This window comes from Colossoma macropomum, unplaced genomic scaffold (assembly GCF_904425465.1).
Source record: "Colossoma macropomum unplaced genomic scaffold, Colossoma_macropomum, whole genome shotgun sequence".
NCBI lineage: Eukaryota > Metazoa > Chordata > Actinopteri > Characiformes > Serrasalmidae > Colossoma > Colossoma macropomum.
Window position 1 is genome coordinate 370,313 of NW_023495932.1, and position 21,041 is coordinate 391,353.

The following is a 21,041-nucleotide window of genomic DNA, read 5'->3' on the forward strand; positions in this document are numbered from 1 at the left end:
AACAGCATTTTCTCAGCTTCAGTGCATCATATTTACAGGTCCTGCTGTGCTCATGTTACAGCATGTCTCACATTCTGTGTTAGCTGTGATGTTTTGAAGTTGAAGGACTTTAACACTTTGAATTCAACTCATCAGCTGGTTATTACTCCCCTGTTAACAGACATGTTTTGGTTTTAGTGTTTTTCTTCTGAAATCTGAAATTCAAGGAGTGGATTTCAAGCCCTGTGTGAATGCTGCAACCTTCATCATTACCACTCATATTAGACATCTAACAATCTAATCTAATCTAATCTAAGTGTAACTGCCTTCCTAAAAACTTAAAAAGAAATTAAATCATTAACAAACTTTCAGGTGATACTCAGTTGAGTATCAACAGCATTATGGTTAGGGTTAGGTTTAGAGGTAGGTGCTATGAGGTTACACTGTTAGAAATAAAGGTTCGGTAAAGATACATTTTTCGTCCAACAAAGTACAAACAATGTAAATGTTTCCTCAAAGGTACAACAGTGGTTTTAAGGTCCAACTGTGTACGTTAAATACGTTTTTTTCCAGGTGAAAATACGTGTTTGTACCTTTTCATAATCTAATGTTTTAAAACAGAACAATAAAATAAAAAGCCTGGAGACGAGACGGGGTGTGTGGAGTCAGTACAACTTAGGAAATAAAATTTTAGTAGATTATGGTACAATTATGTTCCCTGACTGAAGGTACTGAGATGTATCCCTTGAGGGTCCCACCTCAGCGACAAGAGGGAGACTGCAGCAGTGAGAGTTTCAGACTTTTCTGAGAGTGCAGGATTAGGGATAGATTTAATCAAATCTTCACACTCAACTTCAAGTTCAGTTGCATTTAGTAGATATTTAGTTTGAATAAAACTTAAAGATAGACTGAGCATCTACAAAGCATCTACAGTGGACCATCTAAATAAAGTGTTACCAATACATTTTTCTCAATCTGGCAACCGCTGATTTCTGATTTCATATTTCAAGGGATCGGTGGTCCTGAAATTAAATTAAAACTGCTAATCTGCAAATTTTTATTAAGTAATTAATTAATGTATTTATTTATTTTTTAACCTGTGCAGCTTTTTATATGTAACATTTTCATTTGGTGAATGTTATACCACGTAGATGGATGTAATAACAGCTTTGATAAAAATAAAATCAATAAATAAATAAATAAACATAAAGTCAGAATACACATGCAGGTTCACTGGTTACTGTGGATAATAAATAAAGCGGCTGTATTTGCATTATTTACATTGTGACCCCTGGTTCCTGTCACCGCTGTAAAGAAATGTGAGTCTCTACGTTTCTCTGCAGTTTCACATCAGACCACTCAGAACGACTGTTTAAACCCATCAGCTGAATTATAAAGACATTTTGTAAAGTCGGGGGAATTGTAAGCTCTTTAAGCTGCACAAAAGGTGAAAAAAGGACATTAAGTGATTTTCAGCAAACTGTCTGATTAGATGAGTTTGTGGTTCACAGTGCGACTGAGAGTTTCAGATACTCACAGAAGCCACGGCTGAAACCTCTGAGTAAAGACTCTGCTGAACACACACACCTGGTAACAGGAAAGATAAGAAAACAGCTTTAAGATTACAAACACCTGCATCAGCATGTCAGAGTTTGTACTTTAAATATATATGAACATATATCTTCAGCACTGGGGAAGCCAATGTGAATTTTGGAAAGACATACAGACAAATCAATAATGCAAGTCAATCATCGATAAAAAGACTTGTAAAATCTCTGATTCAGGAACTACGTGACCACCTGAAATACTTTAGTTTTGGAAACATATGCAATGTGGACATACATACTGTAAACTGTTCTGATAAAGAAGCAGTGATGACGAAAATAATAAAGCAGGTATTATTTGTGTGCTGGGTCACTTTCAACACTGCATAAGCTTTTATACACATCTATATAGGTTTAAGTCAATTGTCATGGCTTATGTGTCACGTAGCATTATAAATGTTGCCCTTCAAGTTTTACTTCCTTTCCAAACTTCTTTCTCTATAAGCACACAGCGGGGTCCAAAAGTCCGTTTTCTAATTTTAACAACATTCACGTAACAATTTGAGTGAAAAACAGAGCTAACTTTTGGTTTGTTTTCAGTAACGCCAACGTTAAATCAGCTCCACCGCAGAAATCTGCTTGTAAAAGCTACCTTCCTATTCTGAGCGTGCTAAGAAAATAGTATAATCCATCACCTACATCATGTGCAAAGACCTGCATCCATACAGCGTTATGTTAAACCAAGGCTTTTGTTCCACGCTCAAGACACTGGAACCCAGGTATGTGACTGTGTTTTTTCACTATTATTATCAGTTATTATTATAACTGTGCTGTATGACTGCTACTGGCCGCTAAATTTCCTTTGGGATCAATAAAATATCTGTCTGTCCGTTTGTCTATCTATATGTCTATCTATCTATCTGTCTATCTATCCAACCGAGCTGTACCCAAGCTCAACAGAGAAGTGAAGCTTAAACCTGAGGAATCTTTGAGCACAGCAGAAAGGACTGCATTAACATGCGATGCATGGACGTCAAGGGCAGTGGATTCCTATGTGACCATAACAGCGCATTACCTCACAGAGGACTGGTGACTGCTGCCTCATGTTCTCCAAACTAGAGCAATACAGGAAAGTTACACCTTGGCAAACAATGCAGACCTCCTGCAAAATGTAGCACAAGAATGGGTGATTGCTGACAAAAACCTGGTGTTTGTATATGCAGCTGAGGCAATAAATCGCAGAGTATCATAATATGTTTAAAATTTCAATATCCCATTGTGACGTATCGTGATAATTTCATATTGTGGGGCCACTGTCGATTCTCCCCTCTATCATTCAGCATTAATGGTGCCTCCACAGATGTGTAAGTCACTCATGCCATGTGCACTAATGCACCCCTGTACCATCAAGGCTGCAGCCTTTTAAACTGTGCACTGATAACAAGTCGGATAGAACCTTCCTTCTTCAGACGCGTCCATGATTTCCAAAAGGAATTAAAAATTTTGATTCATCGGACCACAGGACATTTTTCCACTCCGCCTCAGTCCATTTTCAAATGAGCTCAGGCCCAGAGAAGTTGGCGGCGTCTCTGGATCCTGTTTATATGTGGTTTTGTTCTTTGCAGGTTAGAGTTTTAACTTGCATTTGTGGATGTTATAGATGCCACTACAGAATCACGTCTGTTTTTCTGTTTTACCTTTTAATGATATTATGTACTGCAGATGACGAAAAGCAAAGGTTCTTTAGTATTTTACGTTGAGAAATGTTATTCTTGAATTGTTGCAATGTATGCCTGTGCAGTCTTTCACAGAGTGGTGAACCCCTCCTCATCTTTACTTCTTAAAGACTCAGCCTCTCTGAGATGCTCTTTTTATGCCCAATCATATTACTAATCTTTTGCTAATTAATCCAATTAGTTGTGAGACGTTCCACCCGGTGTTTTTTTAAATGCTGGCATCAAGTTCAAAATGTGCAAATATTTTTCAAAAAACAATAAACTGTCTCTGGTTCCACATTTGACATGTTGTATTTGTACTATTTTCATTTAAATATGGGGTTTATGATTTGCACATCATTCTATTTTTATTTACATTTTGCACAGCCCAACTTCTTTGGAAATGGGGTGGTGTTTGCATGCATTTCAGAATTTCTTAGTATTTTTAAATCTTTGCTTTAAAGTCATCCACACGTGTGTCAGTGGAAGGAATCTTTTCATACAAAGTTCTTAGCATGTATTTCCGTAACTCAGAAAAACACTAATATTATACAATTCAAATTCCATTACTACAATAAGTACTTATTGTAATGTGTTCACTCGGGGTTTCCAGTCCTGGTGACCTATTACATTATTGTGCCTTGTATCATCCAGCACACCTGACTTTAACAAATTAACAAGCACCTTGCTGGTTTGGTCAGATGTGTAAAGTAAGGACAACAAAAAAATATGAAGAGTAAAGGGTCACCAGGACTTGGATTGGGAACTCCTGGTCTCGGATTCAAACAAATGAAAGCTGTGACTTAACGTATAACATATTCAAACTATAAACATCGCTGTTGTCGGAAGAAAACCTCGTATCTCCAAACTGGTAACTTTCCAAGTCATTTTAGGTCATTTCCTTTGGTCCATTCATCATGAAATTTACATACAACATAAAGGGCAACAGGCATTTTCAAATTATGCCAAAAACTGAAAAACGTCAAAAATGGAGTTATGAGGTTTTCTTCTAAAGCAGCGATATATAAGCTTATAACTAGCTCATATTAGCTATTTTTTAAACTGCTTTATTAAAAAACAGGAGCCTTGTTGCTTTTTATTATATTTATTATTCTAATGATATACAGTGTTTTACAAGACAAAACACTGCTGAGGCAAATGGATGTTCAGAATTTAACATTTCATATGAGTGGCTCAGACACAGCAGTGCTGCTGGAGTTTTTAAACACTGTGTCCACTCACTGTCCACTCTACTAGACACTCCTACCTTGTAGATGTAAAGTCAGAGACGATAGCTCATCTGCTGCTGCCCAGTTTGTGTTGGTCATCCTCTGGTCCTTCATCAGTGGTCACAGGACGCTGCCCACAGGACGCTGTTGGCTGGATATTTTTGGTTGGTGGACTATTCTCAGTCCAGCAGTGACACTGAGGTGTTTAAAAACTCCAGCAGCACTGCTGTGTCTGATCCACTCAGACCAGCACAACACACTAACACACCACCACCCAGTCAGTGTTACTGCAGTGCTGAGAATGATCCAACACCCAAATAGTACCTGCTCTGTGAGGGTCCATGGGGGTCCTGCCCACTAAAGAACAGGGTAAAAGGGGGCTAACAAAGTATGCAGAGAAACAGATGGACTACAGTCTGTAACTGTAGAACTACAAAGTGCACCTATATAGTAAGTGGAGCTGATAAAATGGACAATGTAGATGAAAGGAGGTGTATTTAACGTAGTGGTCAGTCGTGTTTTTGGCTCTATGCCACATAAAATACTAATTTGTTGAAGGAGTTAGAAAAACCTGTGTTAATCCAGGAGGAGTTAAGGAGTTTAACCTCCAAAAGAGAGGAAGATGAACGATAGTTTCAGCGTCTTTCACCTCAGAAAACACCGAGCTAGCTAACTGTTAGCTCACTGTCTCACACTGACCACCGGTATTAATGAGAGTCTACCTGCTCAGTTAGCCTTTTAGCTAACGTTACTGCAGCATTTTATCTGGACAAAACTCACCGGTTAACGCAACACTGTCCAGTTAAAACAGTCTCCATCCACAGTCTGCTAGTTCAGTCTAATATTAACAGACTTTAGTTCGGTAAAACAGCAGTTATTTAACATTTAACTCTACCTGAGAGAGAAGCTGTGGAGGCGTTTGAGTCTGTTTTGCTATGGTCCGGGTTGCCAGATTGCTCCTGTAGTTTCCAGCCGAAAAGTAGCTCAAAAACCACCAAACTGCATTTAAAAAACGCCCGAAAGGTACAGAAAAGTACAGTCTAGGGTCATGTTAACCATAATACGAAATAATACAGGATTTAAACAAGTTAGAAAAGTTAGAAAAGTTTCTGGCTACATTAACGTCTGCATTCACAATATGAAAATAGCTGACTGGCTACATTATTAAAAAAAAAAAAAGCTTTGATCACAGTTGCTAGTTGCACAACTACCCAGCTTCCTGTATATACATATATACACACACACACACTATAACTCACTTATAATTATATAAAATATTTCTACTAGTGTTGATTTTCTTTACTGATTTATAATCAATATATAAAATGTAATACAATATATAATAAGGTAATCACACCAATAACTTCATCCTTCATACTTTTTGGCAGTTTAACAGCTAAACAGCCTTACACAGTTAAAGACAAACACAAAGACAGAAAGAAAAAGAGAGAGAAAGAAAGAGAGGGAGAGCAGAGCCAAAAACAAAAGTCTCTGATGATGCAATGTAATCTGTGAAGTGAGATTGAGGATATTTGCAAATGCATTCTAGGTAAGTGAAAGCAAAGATGTGTAGCATCACCGTTTTGTGTAGGATCACCTCGTAACAGAGTTTCTGGTGTGAGAGTTGTGACTTTGCAGGCTGTTTACATGCAAAGCCACAACGCTCACGCCAGAAACTCTGTTACGAGATGACATCATCTCATAACCAGTCCTTACTGTCCACCCACTGGCAGCTTGGCATGCCCTCACACAGCATGCAGAGAGCTAAGAAAGTAAACACAGCGCTCTTAAATGTCCTGCTCCAGTCTAGCTTGCGAAGGTGGATCGGATCTACCAACTTTGTTCTACCTGACTTACAACATCCGACTCTGGCTCTGATACGGCAGAACCGGTGCCATTGTATGAACAGCCACAGCATTGTGCTGCTCTGGCAGTTGACCAATCGGAATAGAGTGGGCGAGCTGACCAATCAGAGCACACTGGGCTTTGACAAAACCATATGGCGCACTATAGTAGTAATGCCAACCAATGAGAACTCAGTAGTAGTAATGCCAACCAATCAGAACTCAGTAGCAGTAATGTAACGAACAGTAATCCTACTGTTTGCTATGTAAAAAAAAAGAAACATATGGGTAACTACACTGCTGTGTCTGATCCACTTCTACCAGCACAACACACTAACACACCACTACCACGTCAGTGTCACAGCATTACTGAGAATGATCCACCACCCAAATAATACCTGTGGGGATCCTGACCATTGAACAACACGGTATAAGGAGGCTAACAAAGTCTGCAGAGAAACAGATGGACTACAGTCTGTAACTATAGAACTACAAAGTGCACCTATATAGTAAGTGGAGCTGATAAAACGGACAATGAGTGTAGAAACAAGGAGGTGGTTTACTGTTATGGCTAATCAGTGTACCTTAGCACTGGACACCACAGTCCATCATCTAACACACCTGAAATACTTCTCAAACTTCATGTGCAGAGTCACAGAAAACAAAACCGAACCGTAAGGCATGGGATCTCCAGGACTCACAACGCTCACCACTGTACTGGTCCAATAAAAGGCCAAGTCGTCATTTAACAAAGACATACACAAGACAGTCAGGTGGTTCTTCCCTGAACCTCAGCAGAAAAACTGCGTTCAAGTTCTACTGCAGCCACTGCCTCTGCTTTGAAATGCCTACGAATTGCAGACTGCTCTATAGAAAATCACACCACCCTAAATCACAACTACAAACGCACCTAAATGAAAACATGATGCCTCAAATGTTCAGACATTTTTTTTTTTTATTTCCTTTAAATTTTATTAAAAAAGGGGAAAAAAAGATTTTTATTCAACAATACAAGACTACCAATTCAGGATGAAGAAAAATAGTCATAACAAAAGACAGTGTATGTTTACGTCACGTCTGTAAATTGCTTATCCGTGTCCACGTGGTTCACCCTCCCCCCCTCCCCTCACCCCCCAAAATAGGAACAAAAAAACAAGAATCAAAATTAATCTATACACAAATCTATGGTCAATCTGTTCCTTAAGCGCTGGAGAAAACAAAAAGAAAATCATTTTTAAAAAAGAAAGAAAAACAAAACCAAAACAGGAGAAATGAGGGATGAGATGAAAGGACAGGACGAGGAGAAACAGGAGGAACGTTCTAATAAAGCACATGGCAGAAATGAAAAGGAAACACCAACACTGTTGTAGCTCTAAGAGTTAACAAAAATTCTCGATGAAATTTACAAGAAGACCCTCTTCCATGAGCTCACGAACACACACACGCGCACAATGCCGAACAGGAATGGAGGATGAAGTTGGGTCGAGTGCGTTTTGCTCTCTGGTACATGAATATTTCAATATGACACCCACCGTCTAACACAACCAAAGGGGCAAATCCTTTATTTACAGTGTGTTTGAGTGACAGACAGAAAGAGAGCCAGAGAGCGAGAGAGAGAAGAGAAAAGAGAAGAATAAAAAAAAAAAAGAAAGAAAAGAAACAGAAACCATGATTTGGCAGTGTGGGTGAGCATGTGCGTGTAAGTGCGTGAGATATTCAATGCCGCCGCTTCTTCTTGCTGCTGGGGGGTGGGGCCGTTGACCGCACCTTCCTCTTTCTGTTCGAAGTGTCCTCATCCTCATAGTGACTCTCTCTGTCAGCTAAAGAGAGAACGAGAGAAAAACAGTAAAGGAGAGAAGTATTCATTCCACAAGGTAAATGTCTGCCATGCTAATATGAAATTTCCTTTAAACGCTAAGAAATCACACTTTTTGTCCTCCATAGTTTCAAATTAAGTCTTCCTCAAACCAAAAATCTGATTTTCCCACCTCAGTAAGCATTTTAATTTTTTGGTGCCAAATAACTCAAGGTTGGACCTTCTAATGTTGACAGTAAATTACATGACTTTCCTATGAGTATTAAAACTAAACAATAATATCTGTCAGATGGGGTGGACACGTTATATTTGACGCACCTGGACGAGGATATGGAAAACAACTTATTAAATGCTGAGTAAGTACAATGTGCGCCAGCTTTTTTTTTTCTAACTTGCTTAGTAAATGAGGTTAATCTTATCGCTTATTGTGCCAAGATGTGATTTTGATGGTTAAGTGTAATGCGTCATAGTGGAAAGCAAAACTCAAGAACAGTTTCTTTGTTTTAAAATTAATGTTTATGTATTAAACTAATATTTTATTTTAATGTGGAGACAGATACATATCTGAGCATGGAAAAGGTTTAATGGCTATTCAGCTTGTGTCTTTATGGTTTTATTGGAGATAAATATAAATATAATATATAGAATAGTCTACACAATGATGAACTCTGAATTAGTATATTTAGGTTTGAAAAACACTCATGAACAGGTTTGTCTTTTTTATGAACGACATCAGACGATGCACATTTTTCAGGTCAAACGCCTCAAACCCACCTTTCCTGGCCTCCTCTTCCAGTTCGTCCCAGTCTTTGCCGCTCTCCTCTTCACTGCCCAGAGATGCACTGTACTCTGAGAGAGAGAGAGAGAGAGAGAGAGAGAGAGAGAGAGAGAGAGAGAGAGAGAGAGAAACACAAAGTAAATGTTCATTAGTGGGGAAAACAATTGAGTGGCAGATCATAATCCTAAACCAAAGAAGAAAAGATACTTCTACTGCAAACCAGAGTAGTTAGCCTAGTTGTTCCATGCTAGCTGTACTGCCTCTCACTTCTCAATGTATTTGAATCCTGACACTTGACTAACACAGTACTGAGCTTGGAAGATAATGTAAATTTAGATAAATGATACAGCTCTGCAGAGTTATCACTATAAGCGATATTATTGTGATGAAAATTCTCACAAATTCTCAGCCTTACCCTGTAGCTTGCATTTTCCCTGACAGTCTAATTACTATTTGGCCTTGCTTTGAATATTAAGGTAACTAGATTCTGCACAAACGACATGCAATTCGATTAACATACCCTGGTTCCCCATGTTTAAGGCTGAAAATCAAATTACTGCCATACTAGCACCCTCTTTCTAGACAAGCTTGTACATTTTAAAACTCTACTGTTTACAATGACTCAAGTACCCTAGCACATCCCTACTACAATCAGACTCTTTTCCACGCACAGTCATCTGATCAGCTATCCTACAACGCTTCATCAGTGCTCGTTTTTCTGACCACTGGACCTCAGCTGGATGGATTTTGGACTGAAGGATTATTCTAAACCCAGCAGCAACAGTGACTTTGTAAAAACCTCTGCGATGCTCCTGTGCCTGATACACTCGTACAACACCCCACTACCATGACACTGCTGTGCTGAGAATGGTTTACCCCCCAAATAATATCCGAATATATATATAATATGAGAATTACCGGAGTCCTCTGTCTCGGAAGAGTAATCTTCGTCACTGTCTTCCTCTTCCTCCTCATCTTCGTCGGCTGAAGGGTTAAACGTCTCATCCTCCATCTCAGACTCCGAGTCATCCTCTCCACCGCTTCCCTATAAATTACGACCCACCGTTATTCGTAAGGCTCCTCTGCATTCACAGTAATAGTTATTGTTTTGAGAAAAGGTTACTGGATATCAAGAGAAAAACATCACCTAAGCATCTTATTTTTAGATGCCGCTTACTATCAAACTAGACAAGCTTATAAATGAGTCAAACCAAAGCACTGAACCCTGTAACAAACACACACTTGACTTCAAGGGTCCATCTTTTCTCCTTCACGAAATCTATTATATTTTATGTAGCTTTCTTGAGCAAATTTAAGCTGAAAAAAAAAAACCTTTCCCTTTAGAGAAGAATATTCACAACAAAACATTTTTAGTCAAACAGCACCCTCTGCTGGACGCGTACTCACTTTTGGAGAAACTGAACATCAAACTGAATTCCATTTGGGGAGAGAGGGAACACAGGTCCTGACCACAATCATGAAATAGTCATAGGAACTCACTTGAGAGTCTTGACATGAAAAAGTCTTTCAAGACATGCACTCACTTGGGAGCATGAGGTCTTAAATGTAGAAATCGTTTCGTTAGAATGCAACAAACTATCTAGATAAATAAAAAAAAAGTAGCGGATGATTTATTGGTAGATACTGACTGTAATTCAGGAACACCACCTTTAAAAAATATAAATAAATAAATAAAAACAACTACGCTTCATCCATATCTGCTTGACAGAATTGTTAAGAGTTTAAATAAACCGCTGAAATAAACTATTTTTTAAACCTTATGAACCAATTCTAAAACGGGACCATGAAATTACCCTGTGAGCGTATAATTTTTAATGGTTAGGACAAGCACCATAACAGGACATTACCGTGGCCCACTGAGTCATATCAAAACATTTACGAAGCAAACAAAAGCTGAGGAACAACAAAAACATTAAGGGAGAACGCAAACATGAGCACAAAAAAGGGGAACACGAGTACAAACGAGAGAACACAAATACAAAAGTGAAATCGCAAAAACATTACCAGTAATAAAGTAATGAAAATGAGTTTTAAAAAAAAAGAGACGCTGCATTTGTAAATAAACAAATAAAATAAATGATAAGAAGAAGAAGTATATATATATATATATATATATATATATCTCTCTCACAGCACTGAAAGATGAGACAAATTTACTGCCAAATGGTTTACCAATTATGCCATGGCTGATCTTTGAACATGTAAATGTCCCACGTAAGGAAACCGTCGACCTCTAGTGGCCGGGAGCACTTCAGGTATGAGCAATCCTCAAAAGCAGCATGTTTTGAATGTAGTGAATGCTGTTGTGTCCTGGCTTAATGTTTGGGGTGCTGAGAGGATTTATCTTTCCTGTAAATGCAGTGTTTTTTTTAAATGCTACATTTCTGGTACTGTATTTGTGTTGCGCGTTTTCTAATTGCGTTTTCTGGTTTGTACTTGTATTCTTCCTTAATGCTGTTCTCAGCTTTTGTTTGTTTCGTAAACATTGTTTACTCAGCAGGTCACCACAGGACACACACACTTTTGGTAAACAAAGCTATAGTCAACCTATTGTTATGCTCTCACCTCGCTCTCAGGATCAAGGAAAGACCAGCCACCCTGTTCAAAAAAGCCCTCTGGATCATCAACGATGGTCTTCATGATCTTGGTCCAGTTCAGAGATTGAACACCCTCTGTGTACTTGATGTCACATGAGCTAGAAATAAAGAAGAATATTTGGTTATTTATGTTATAATTATTTCCAACTAGGTCTGTACCCAGTTACGGTTAACAGAGTTACCACAGCAACAGGCTGAAAAAGTAAAAAAAAAAATAGAAGAAAATGAACAAAACTTACTTGAGCCACTCTTTAATTGGGTCAAGTGAGTTGACAGGCACGGCGTTGATCATTGTTACTTTCTTGTTATAGTCTTTATAAACGATAACAACGTCAAAATTCTTCAGGTGAAACTGCACACGCTCAAAATGAACCAACTCCACCTCATCCAGCGTCACTACAAAAGGGGGCTAGAGACACAGACACACACAGACGGAAAGACTAATGTTGCCAAGACTGTTCTTATTAGCCAACAAATGTTCTGATTTGTGTTTTATACTCACCCACTCCGTCACATTGCAGAGTGCACTGGACGTCGGCTGCAGCAGGCAAGTGCTTCGGTAGGGGGCGCCCTGGAAGCTACACACAAGAATAACCCCTTAAAACTCCAGTCAGCAGATCCAGACCTCTTCTGCCTTGCCTCACTCCAATAACTACACAAGTTCTATGAAGTTAAATGTTGGATACAGAACAATTCCTAATAACTGCTGAATAGGACTTATTATGTGTACAATGTGTACTACAGTTTAAGGCAGGGGTCATCTATGGTCCTTCCTCAAACACACCTGCCATTTTTTAAGTCTTTAAACAAGGAAATCATGATACGCAAAACAGTGCTGGGCGGTGGACCACAGCACTAGAAATGAAAATCCCTGGGGTCAAGGGTTTAAAAGATGCAGACAACCCAAAAGTAACAGAAAATGAAAGAAAAACAAACTAATTTCCTCTCTTACCCCAAGTCTCGGAAAGGAACCTCGAATTCCAGCTCCTCCTTGGTGAGAGTCTCCACCTTTTCGATGAAGTTCTTGAAGGCCGTCTTTAGTTTGTGCCTCATCTCCCGTTCCATCTGCTCGGCATACAGGTCGTCGCGGTCGTGCATGTGCTGGTGCTTGCCCAGATCCGTGGTGATCTCGCCCACCTCTGTGTAGAACTGCACATCCGTGTGTCGCTTCTTTCCAAACATGATGGCGTTCTGCAAAGAGGGAGAGAACGTAAAGAAAAATTGAATGGGCTTGTTTAAAATGAAAATGTGTCATTTTTTCAGACCTAAATTAAACTCATAATTCTGCCATAATTTTCAGTACATCATATTGACACCTAGTGACTGAATTATTCCCTCTTCAGCACTGGAGTAAGTCATTAAGCCTCTGGTTGCCATAGAGCAGTAAAATTTCAGTAGACGTTAAGGACCTTGTTCAAGCCAAAACAGACAGCATGCATGCATACCTTGAGGTGGAAGTGCAGCACAATGATCATTTCGCCGTCACAGGGTTGGAATATGGCGTGCTTGATGTTGTTGTAAAGGATGTCCACTTTATCACCACGTACAGATGTGAAACGGAAACCTACAAACAGGCGAACACATATTAAAACATGGTCCACAACGGACATGAATCCACCATGTACCACTAGTACGTCTAACACAACAAGTCTGCTATTTTTCCTTAACTCCTTTACATCAAGTAAAGAACATCCGTCAAATGCATTTGCGTTTACTAAGCTGTAGGCTTCCCTGAAAAATAGCTTTAAAACCCAAGTGCGGAAAATTAACAGCAGAAGTACAAACAGTTTCAACTTCCATTTTGAGTCATCTCTCATGCCGCCACTTCTATCGCCCTTATCGCTCACCATTGGTGTGCGCCTCCAGTGAGCCCTGCATCCTCTTCTGGGCGATGTTGGGCCGGATGTAGAGGTCTTTGAGCTTGGGATTGCTGCGGTTCAAGTTGATGACCAGTGAGTCCTGTTTGACAATGCCTTCCTTCTCCTTCTCCTCAGCCTCACGTGTCTTGTAACGCTTCTGCACCTCCTTGATGATGCGAAAGGCATTCTGCAGGTTGGTGGAGGGCACTGAGGGATCACCGGGAGACTTGAGGTTTGATGCACGATATGTACTAAAAGAAAGGAGAAACAAAAATATCACCACAAGGAGTTTATCTAAACTCTATTAGAACACTTCAGCTTACTGCACCACAAATTTCCATTTCCAGGTTCTTACTACTGTGTGTTATTGTAACAACAGTGTATGGATAATAAAGGGAAAGATTCTCACATCTCTTTGACGAAGGTTGCCTCAGGGTTGGGGAAGATGTTGCCCTCGTGCCTTCCCAGCGAGCTGCCCGGCACGAAGAAGTTTATTCTCAGGTAGGTGTAATCTCCTTCGACCGACATGCTGATGTTCTACAGCGAGACAGACACCATCACATTACTATTGAACATAATGTCTTTCATACGACTATTTTTTGTTTCAATAACAACTACCACTTACACAAGAAACCTATTCTTACAAACATTTTTCAATGCCCTGGTTTTCCTCATACGGTTCAGCGATGAATCCCCCAAGTAATACCTTAATGGTGGCGATGTGAAACGGTGTTGCTATGCCAAACACTGGCATGATGACCGTCTCGTACTTTTTATCGATGAAGATCTTCATGTCCCGAATGTCCTTCTCACGAGGCATCTGGGAGACATTCTTGTAGGACACATTTGACTTCCTGGCCCTGGGAACGGCAAGAGGTGTGTGGTCAGCTATTCAGTAGGGATGCATCCAGTTTTAACTGATAGTTATTTCAACAAGCATACAGCTGTAATAATGATCAAGACAAAACCAAACGTCTCCGCTGCACTAATCTGTACTGCTGAACCCATCACTCATGACCCCATCCTCTCTTACTTTTGGATCTGTCGTTCACCCTTCTGTTCCGTCAGACGGCGCTTGGCCTCTTCGTTCATCTGATTGGCCAATTCCCTCTGATGGGCCCGCCTCTTCTCTTCTGAGGTCATCTCGTTCTGACCAATTGCATGCAAGTTAGTTTATGCTCTTCATAGGCAAGCTATTAGCAGCGTTGGCCCTACAATAAAGCCGTTCAGATGGCTCGTCTGGCCAACGAGAAGACGTAACTTACATTTGCTGTGTGATCAATTATTTATTTACTGCACATTTGATGACTCAATGTGTGTACAACACCAATAGCTTCAATGGGTCTACCATTCAACACTGACTTTGAATGCAAATTTGCATATAAGTATAAGCAGTATTAACCACACACTTACCCTGGTTCTCTCAGCAATCAGAGCCGCACGAGCTCCTTTGCCAAGAAGCTCCTCGGCGTCATCATCCTCTTCATCTTCATCGTCCTCATCATCATTCTAAATAGACAGAGACACTCCACGTAGCACTACATCTCTATATAGGCATACATTTCTGCGCTGATAAGATTTGAAGTGAACAACCGTACAGATAAAAACGGCAAAGAGAAAACTGAAGGCAGTTACCTTGAGGAAGATTCCAACATTCTTAATCTTCTTCTTCACTGGGGTTAGTATGGTGGCAGGGTCCTCCTACACACAAACACAACAATAATAATTGTAACCATAATAATACAATACCTGTGTACTCATGAGAGCTTGTTCATCATTAGGTCTAACATGTACATGTGCCTCACCTCATTGATCAAAACTGAATCTCCAATGAACAGCGCATATTTCTTCTGTTCATCCTTCTTCCCTTCACTGTTCAGCAAATCAGCAAAACCCAGACTGATACTCAATACCATGCCTAAACACACACACACACGTTAATGTACACCATTTGTTGCACCCCATTCTAAAAACTGATCTAGAAAAATATAGTAAGCGAATGTTCTCTCCCTCCTCCAAGAAAAGGCTCAGTAAACAGCCCTAAAGACAAAATGTGACCAACATCCACTCCGTAGTTACAGTTCATGAAAGAAAGAAGACTTACAAGAACATAAACGTCCAACTCTGTTAATAAATAAGCATATGTACTTATAGACGTCTTGGCAAGAAGACTATTATCTTAACATTCATGCCCAAACCTTTTGTTTGCACTCACCTTTCTTCAGTTTGTACTGGTTTTTAGCATTCAAGACCAAGGAACCCTCCCTAAACTCGATCCCCATGGCGAACCTGAAACATACAGCACAGTACATCTAAAACAGTCTTCTTTTTGTGTGTGTGTGTGTGTGTGTGTGTGTGTGTGTGTGTGTGTGTGTGTGTGTGTGTGTGTATAAGCAAGCAAGAGAGTCAATAGTTTGGGTTGCATGCATTTGTTTAGGGAATATTTATCAGACACAAATATAAAAATTTGCACTAGCCACTTAAAGGCTGCAAACCTAACGAATCTAGTGGTCAAAATAAAGAGTTTGTGGGCAGAATTACAGACACGTGTTTATCATATATACACTGAACTTGCAATTAACAAACATGTTTCAGTACCAAAAATGCTGAATTACTCTGAAAATTGAAATAAAGAAAGAAAAAAAAAACACACCTTTACATTAATAAGAATACTGCTGTTGTGGTGACCATGGTGGTCCTCCCTACCAAGATGGTCCACCCTGATGTCATCCAATCCAGGTTATTTCATTAGATACTGTTTAGCTACTGAGTGGAATTGGCAAGTTTCAGTCGATGGAACACAATCAATGACATCAGACAGACCAGCTCAGCAGAAGGACCACCAGTCACTACACCACGTTTGCCACCACGATGATTACATGTAACGAATGGCAACAAAATCTGATTTGAATGATTAGTTTCGTGTCCAACCAAACAGATTCATTAAAAGGGGTGGGGCAAGTGGCCACACAGGCTACAGGCTCTGCATTTTCAGGCCCCAAAATGCGAAACATGGCCGGGTGTAGCTACAACAGGTCCTACTTATTATGCATGTGGGCATATGCAGGTATGTAAATCTTACCCTAAATTTTTGGTGAGCTTGCTGACCAGGTCCGATTTCTCCTTTTTGACATATTCCAGGACAGCGTTGTAAGCGTCACAGATCTTAACCCCTACATGTTAACACATGAACACATAACTACAGCAACAGAAGTCCAACAATCAATTCATATATTACATTTTTATATATTTTTAATAGCACCGTTCAAAGACTTTGCATGGTACCCTCTACATTACACATACGACTCTCACCGTGTTTGAGTTCTTTCAGGAGTTCCTCCTCCACCTGTAACAGAAAGTTGTAAATGTCCTGCATTTCCTGTGGTGGGTCCACCATGAGGGTGCGTACCAGATTAGAGCAGTATGACTTATAACGAATCCCCATCGCACAGGTTATGACACCAAAGTGCATGTGGTTCTTGTCACTGTAAGAGAAATCAAAAGTTACATGTATTTCTATAAATGGATACAAATAATAAATTTTCTGCTTTCTTTATTGTTAAATGTACTCAAATATACAGGGAGATTCACTCGAAAGAGGCCCGGAATATTCTGTAATAACTCTCGCTAGGACGAAGCAATCTGAATGAAACAATGTGTCATGTGCTCCTCAGTATATGGAGCTTCAAACAAGCTGGGATGCCCCTGCGTCAGAGCGATGAGGTAGGCGCCGGACGGCCGTCGCAACGTTTAACCTCCGTTTGCAGCTTCCGGGTGCATACCCCCGCACCCCTTCAAGGGTCTGGCAGAAAACGGAGATCACATCCAGCATCGTATGTAATGCAATCGATTACACATACGTCAAGGTATGTAGCAGAATTTTTTGGTTCAGATTGCTTCATCCTAACGGGAATTACAACTGAATATTTGGGACCTCTTTCGAGTGAATCTCCCTGTATTTTATATGCCTGACCCTGCAGTACACTGACAAAGACTCAGACCTGCTAAACACACAATACTAGCCAAACTGCCACAACCTCTCACCTGACCACGCTAAATTTGAGACTGTAGTTGCCACCGCTCTGGATGATTGGAGGGTAGCACATCTCCACGGTTGAGGGGTCAGCGCCACCCAAATACTTCCTCTCCTCAATCGCCTTCTCTACAGACTCGGCTAGCCGACTGTGTTTCACTTTCTGTTAGAACACACACAAAGTTGGTTCCACCTCAGTATCAAGTGCAAAACCAAATGCGATATTATAGTACCAAAAGTTCTTGATTTACAAAATCATAGTGAAAGACTTGCAAAAAGTTACTCTGCACGCTGTCTTACTCGATCATTTTCCACTGCACTACACAATCAAAAAACAGCTTTCTGAATAACGTGGTTTTCAACATTTCCTTTCTGTTAAAAAACCAACCAGAAACCAAGAAGCTTGCACGGATGCTCCTCACCTCATCTGCGTCCACTATCTCCATGACCCTCTCCTTGAAGAACTTTGTGAAGACGTCACTGGTAATGGCGGCTGCTTTCTTCATCAAGTTCAGCTCACCGTCTTCCTTTACCGCCATCGTATATGCTACCACGGCACTGATGTCCACCTGAGAAAAACAAAACTCACTGTTTAATTATTTTATCAATACTGATCACCGCCAATTGCTATCTACATCAACAATACTATGAAAGTTGGGGGGGGGGGGTGTAATATGACATTTATAATGTGATATTTTCAGAAAATAATCAGAACACAGTTAGAAGAATAGTAGTAAACTATTATCCCAAGGAAGCTTGGACTATCATTCTGCACAAGCACAAAGTATTACACTACAGGTGTTTTACCTAAGCAAACATAGAAAAAGGAAGCCTATTCTGCAAAATAATAGCTGTACAAATATTTAGATGACGTTTCTGTAAGTTCTGTAAGTTCATGTTTGACATGGGAGCAAAGCCACTTGCGGTTCACTGTCTTTGGGCTTATCATGATATCTAGCATACGGTAAAATCCGTACCAATGACTACAGCAACAGCAGGCAACCATCTGAACCAACTGCTCCACTCAAGAACCTGTCCAACATTCCTTCACTCTCTTATTCCCCGATCGCTTTTAACCCTTAACTCACTTTCTCCAAGCCCTCAGCTGTGATCATGTCGTTCCAGCTCTTCATGTACTCCCCAGGGAATTTGTCCTTGATGAAGACGCCAACCGTCTTGCCTTCTTTACTTCCCCGGATCGCCTCAATCATCTTCTCAAAGTTGGCCTTGTTACTCTCGTTCTGAGAGAGAGCACAAGCAAAAACATTCATCACTGGCTGATCATTTGTATTCATTCCCACAATTGCAACTAGTTAGTACAACTAAACACAGCATGTTAGTGTAGAGTGATACAACATATCTACGCCAAACAGCAGCGTTCAACAAATTTGAAGCATTCTGCTTATACGGAACCACAGCACATGAAAACATCGGGGGTTCACCTGCGTTTCGTCATATTCCTAACACACATAAAACTTCACGTCAATGACATTTTTGGCTTTCAAGGATTACGACATTTCTACTGGAAGAACAAACCAGGAACGTAAAATGACATATTACAGTACATTACCTTCTCTCTGACCAACAGAGTGATTGGTGGGATTCCATTGGCGTTCTCGTTGCCCTTGGTGATGGCCACCTGTTTAAGGAACTCCACTTTCTTTTTGCTGGCCAAAAAGATGATCTTGGTCTCACAGAACACCATTATAGTGTCTGTCAACTCGTAACCAAACAACCACGTCTGCATGGGCACAAAGGAGCGAGAGAACTTTGTGTAGCAGCCTACTATAAAACATTCATCAACCAAATGAACAGAACTGGCAGAAAATGAACACGACCAACACCAAAATAATTCAAGCCACTGAACCCACAGATGGCATGTAGCTTAACCGACCTGAAGCGCGGTGGATTTGGCGTACACAATCTCCTCATCCACACCAACAGACACCACGATGGCATCCACCTTTCCAAACTCATCCTCACCTTTCTGTGGTCAGGAAAAGGGCAGATAAAGAATTGGGGAAAGCGTTATCAAACAGAACCGAAGGAACAGACCTGAAGAGCATTAAATACAAACGCGCATCGTTGTAAGTTAGTAAAGGAAATGGTGTTGTTCTTTAGCTAGGTAGCTTTAGCCAACGCAGCTAACGCACTGAAATAAAACACCGAGTACAAACCGATGACTTTGTTTCTTAAATCTCGCTTCCTTTCGGTATTTTTCAACTCGTGTAAGCTCTTAAAAAGTTTACAACGAAGCCAAGCTGGTCAGCCTGAATGCGTTACCCCAGGAAAGATGCTAGCCAGCCAGCTAACTAGCTAAGCTACAGAGGATAACATGTTAGCTAAACAGACGTCCAAAGCGCCACGGTGTCTCTATGATCCTTAACTGCAGGACATGAAGTTGGTATAAAGTACGTTCACTGTTTCACAGCCCGGTTATCGGTTTAATAAACAGTGAAAAAGCATTACTGCCAACACTGCAGCGGGTTAACGCGCCAGCTAGCACCACACTGGTGAGCCAACATAACGGGCAGGCTAAGCTAGTGCTTTATGCGGTTTTTTTTGTTTCTGTTTGGTCTCCTTTTTGCTGTGATTAAAAGAAGAGAAGGCGTTATTTGAACGCAGGAACGATAAACAGTTTCTACACATCCCAAAGAGCCGTTTTGCAGCTTCGGACGGGGATTACACAACGGTTTAAATCAACCCCGCTAAGCTAACTGAGGCCTGGCCAGAGATTTACTCCTCGCACAGCAGACAAACCCGCGCATAAAAACCTTCATACATAAACTGGCGTGTTCTCTTTACCTTCCAGTTACCGTACAGCCGTTTGATTCGCCGGTAATAGGCCTCCTTGTCCAGGTTTACCGCCATAGCGACCCTTCAGCTGGTGCCAAACTCCAGGTCCCGGCTTCAGAGTGAAGGCCGGAGTGAGAGTCTCTCTCTGGAAGCGCGCACTTTCCACGCCTTTGCGGCCCCGAATCGCCTTCCCTTTTCTCTTTTTTCTCAAAGCGCTGGGCCGTTTTTCCCCCTCAACAGATTCAACAAGATGTGATGTTAGTGCAAGCCTGCACGCTCAAGGGCTCTTATTAAAAACCTGCCCGTGTTAAAAACGCTGCTTTCTCGGACGACGCGACTATCAAAAGTGGCGCCCCGGAGCTACATAATGACATAAATACCGCATGGGTTATGTTTGCTGCTGCACAGCTACGCACATAGTAATTACACGCTGCTTTCACCCTCCTTCCCTTCCCTTCCCTTCCCTTCTCTTCTCTTCTCTTCTTCCTCCTCCTCTCCCTCTCCCCCTCCTTCCCTCCTTCCCTCTGTTGACGGCCCTCCTGACTCTTCAATTCTTTTATTCAGTCAACTATATCAGGCAATATATTGCCCGTTATTTTCTATTAGCGGTCATGATGTTAGACTCTTATCAGACCGACTTTGGCGGCTCTGTCTCCTGTTTTTACGTTCAGAGTACATTCATATTATTACACGAAGCGTTTACAGGTTTTCTGAGATGGTCATATCTTCATAAATCAAATGAGTAAATAAATAAACTGAAATACTGCACGTTTATTTAACGTTAGAACGAGTAGCAACAGCACCCTCTACCGACTCCCGCGCCGCTCTGC

General features: G+C 40.7%; 1 protein-coding gene across 1 annotated transcript; it reads right to left on the reverse strand.

The window, feature by feature from the left end:
* Nucleotides 1–7,261: 7,261 nt before the first annotated feature.
* On the reverse strand, nucleotides 7,262–20,679 carry supt16h (SPT16 homolog, facilitates chromatin remodeling subunit). The gene is made up of 24 exons (XM_036564087.1): nucleotides 20,221–20,679; nucleotides 19,310–19,402; nucleotides 18,986–19,156; nucleotides 18,504–18,656; nucleotides 17,838–17,984; nucleotides 17,427–17,578; nucleotides 16,695–16,867; nucleotides 16,465–16,555; nucleotides 15,598–15,671; nucleotides 15,188–15,300; nucleotides 15,018–15,083; nucleotides 14,796–14,891; nucleotides 14,416–14,531; nucleotides 14,089–14,242; nucleotides 13,792–13,919; nucleotides 13,371–13,633; nucleotides 12,969–13,087; nucleotides 12,476–12,714; nucleotides 12,026–12,101; nucleotides 11,763–11,932; nucleotides 11,492–11,621; nucleotides 9,824–9,950; nucleotides 8,902–8,976; nucleotides 7,262–8,131 (listed from the first exon to the last, which is right to left on the reverse strand). The coding sequence occupies exons 1-24, from the start codon at nucleotides 20,284–20,286 to the stop codon at nucleotides 8,028–8,030; spliced, it is 3,096 nt and encodes a 1,031-aa protein (XP_036419980.1). The 5' UTR covers nucleotides 20,287–20,679; the 3' UTR covers nucleotides 7,262–8,027.
* Nucleotides 20,680–21,041: the final 362 nt, after the last annotated feature.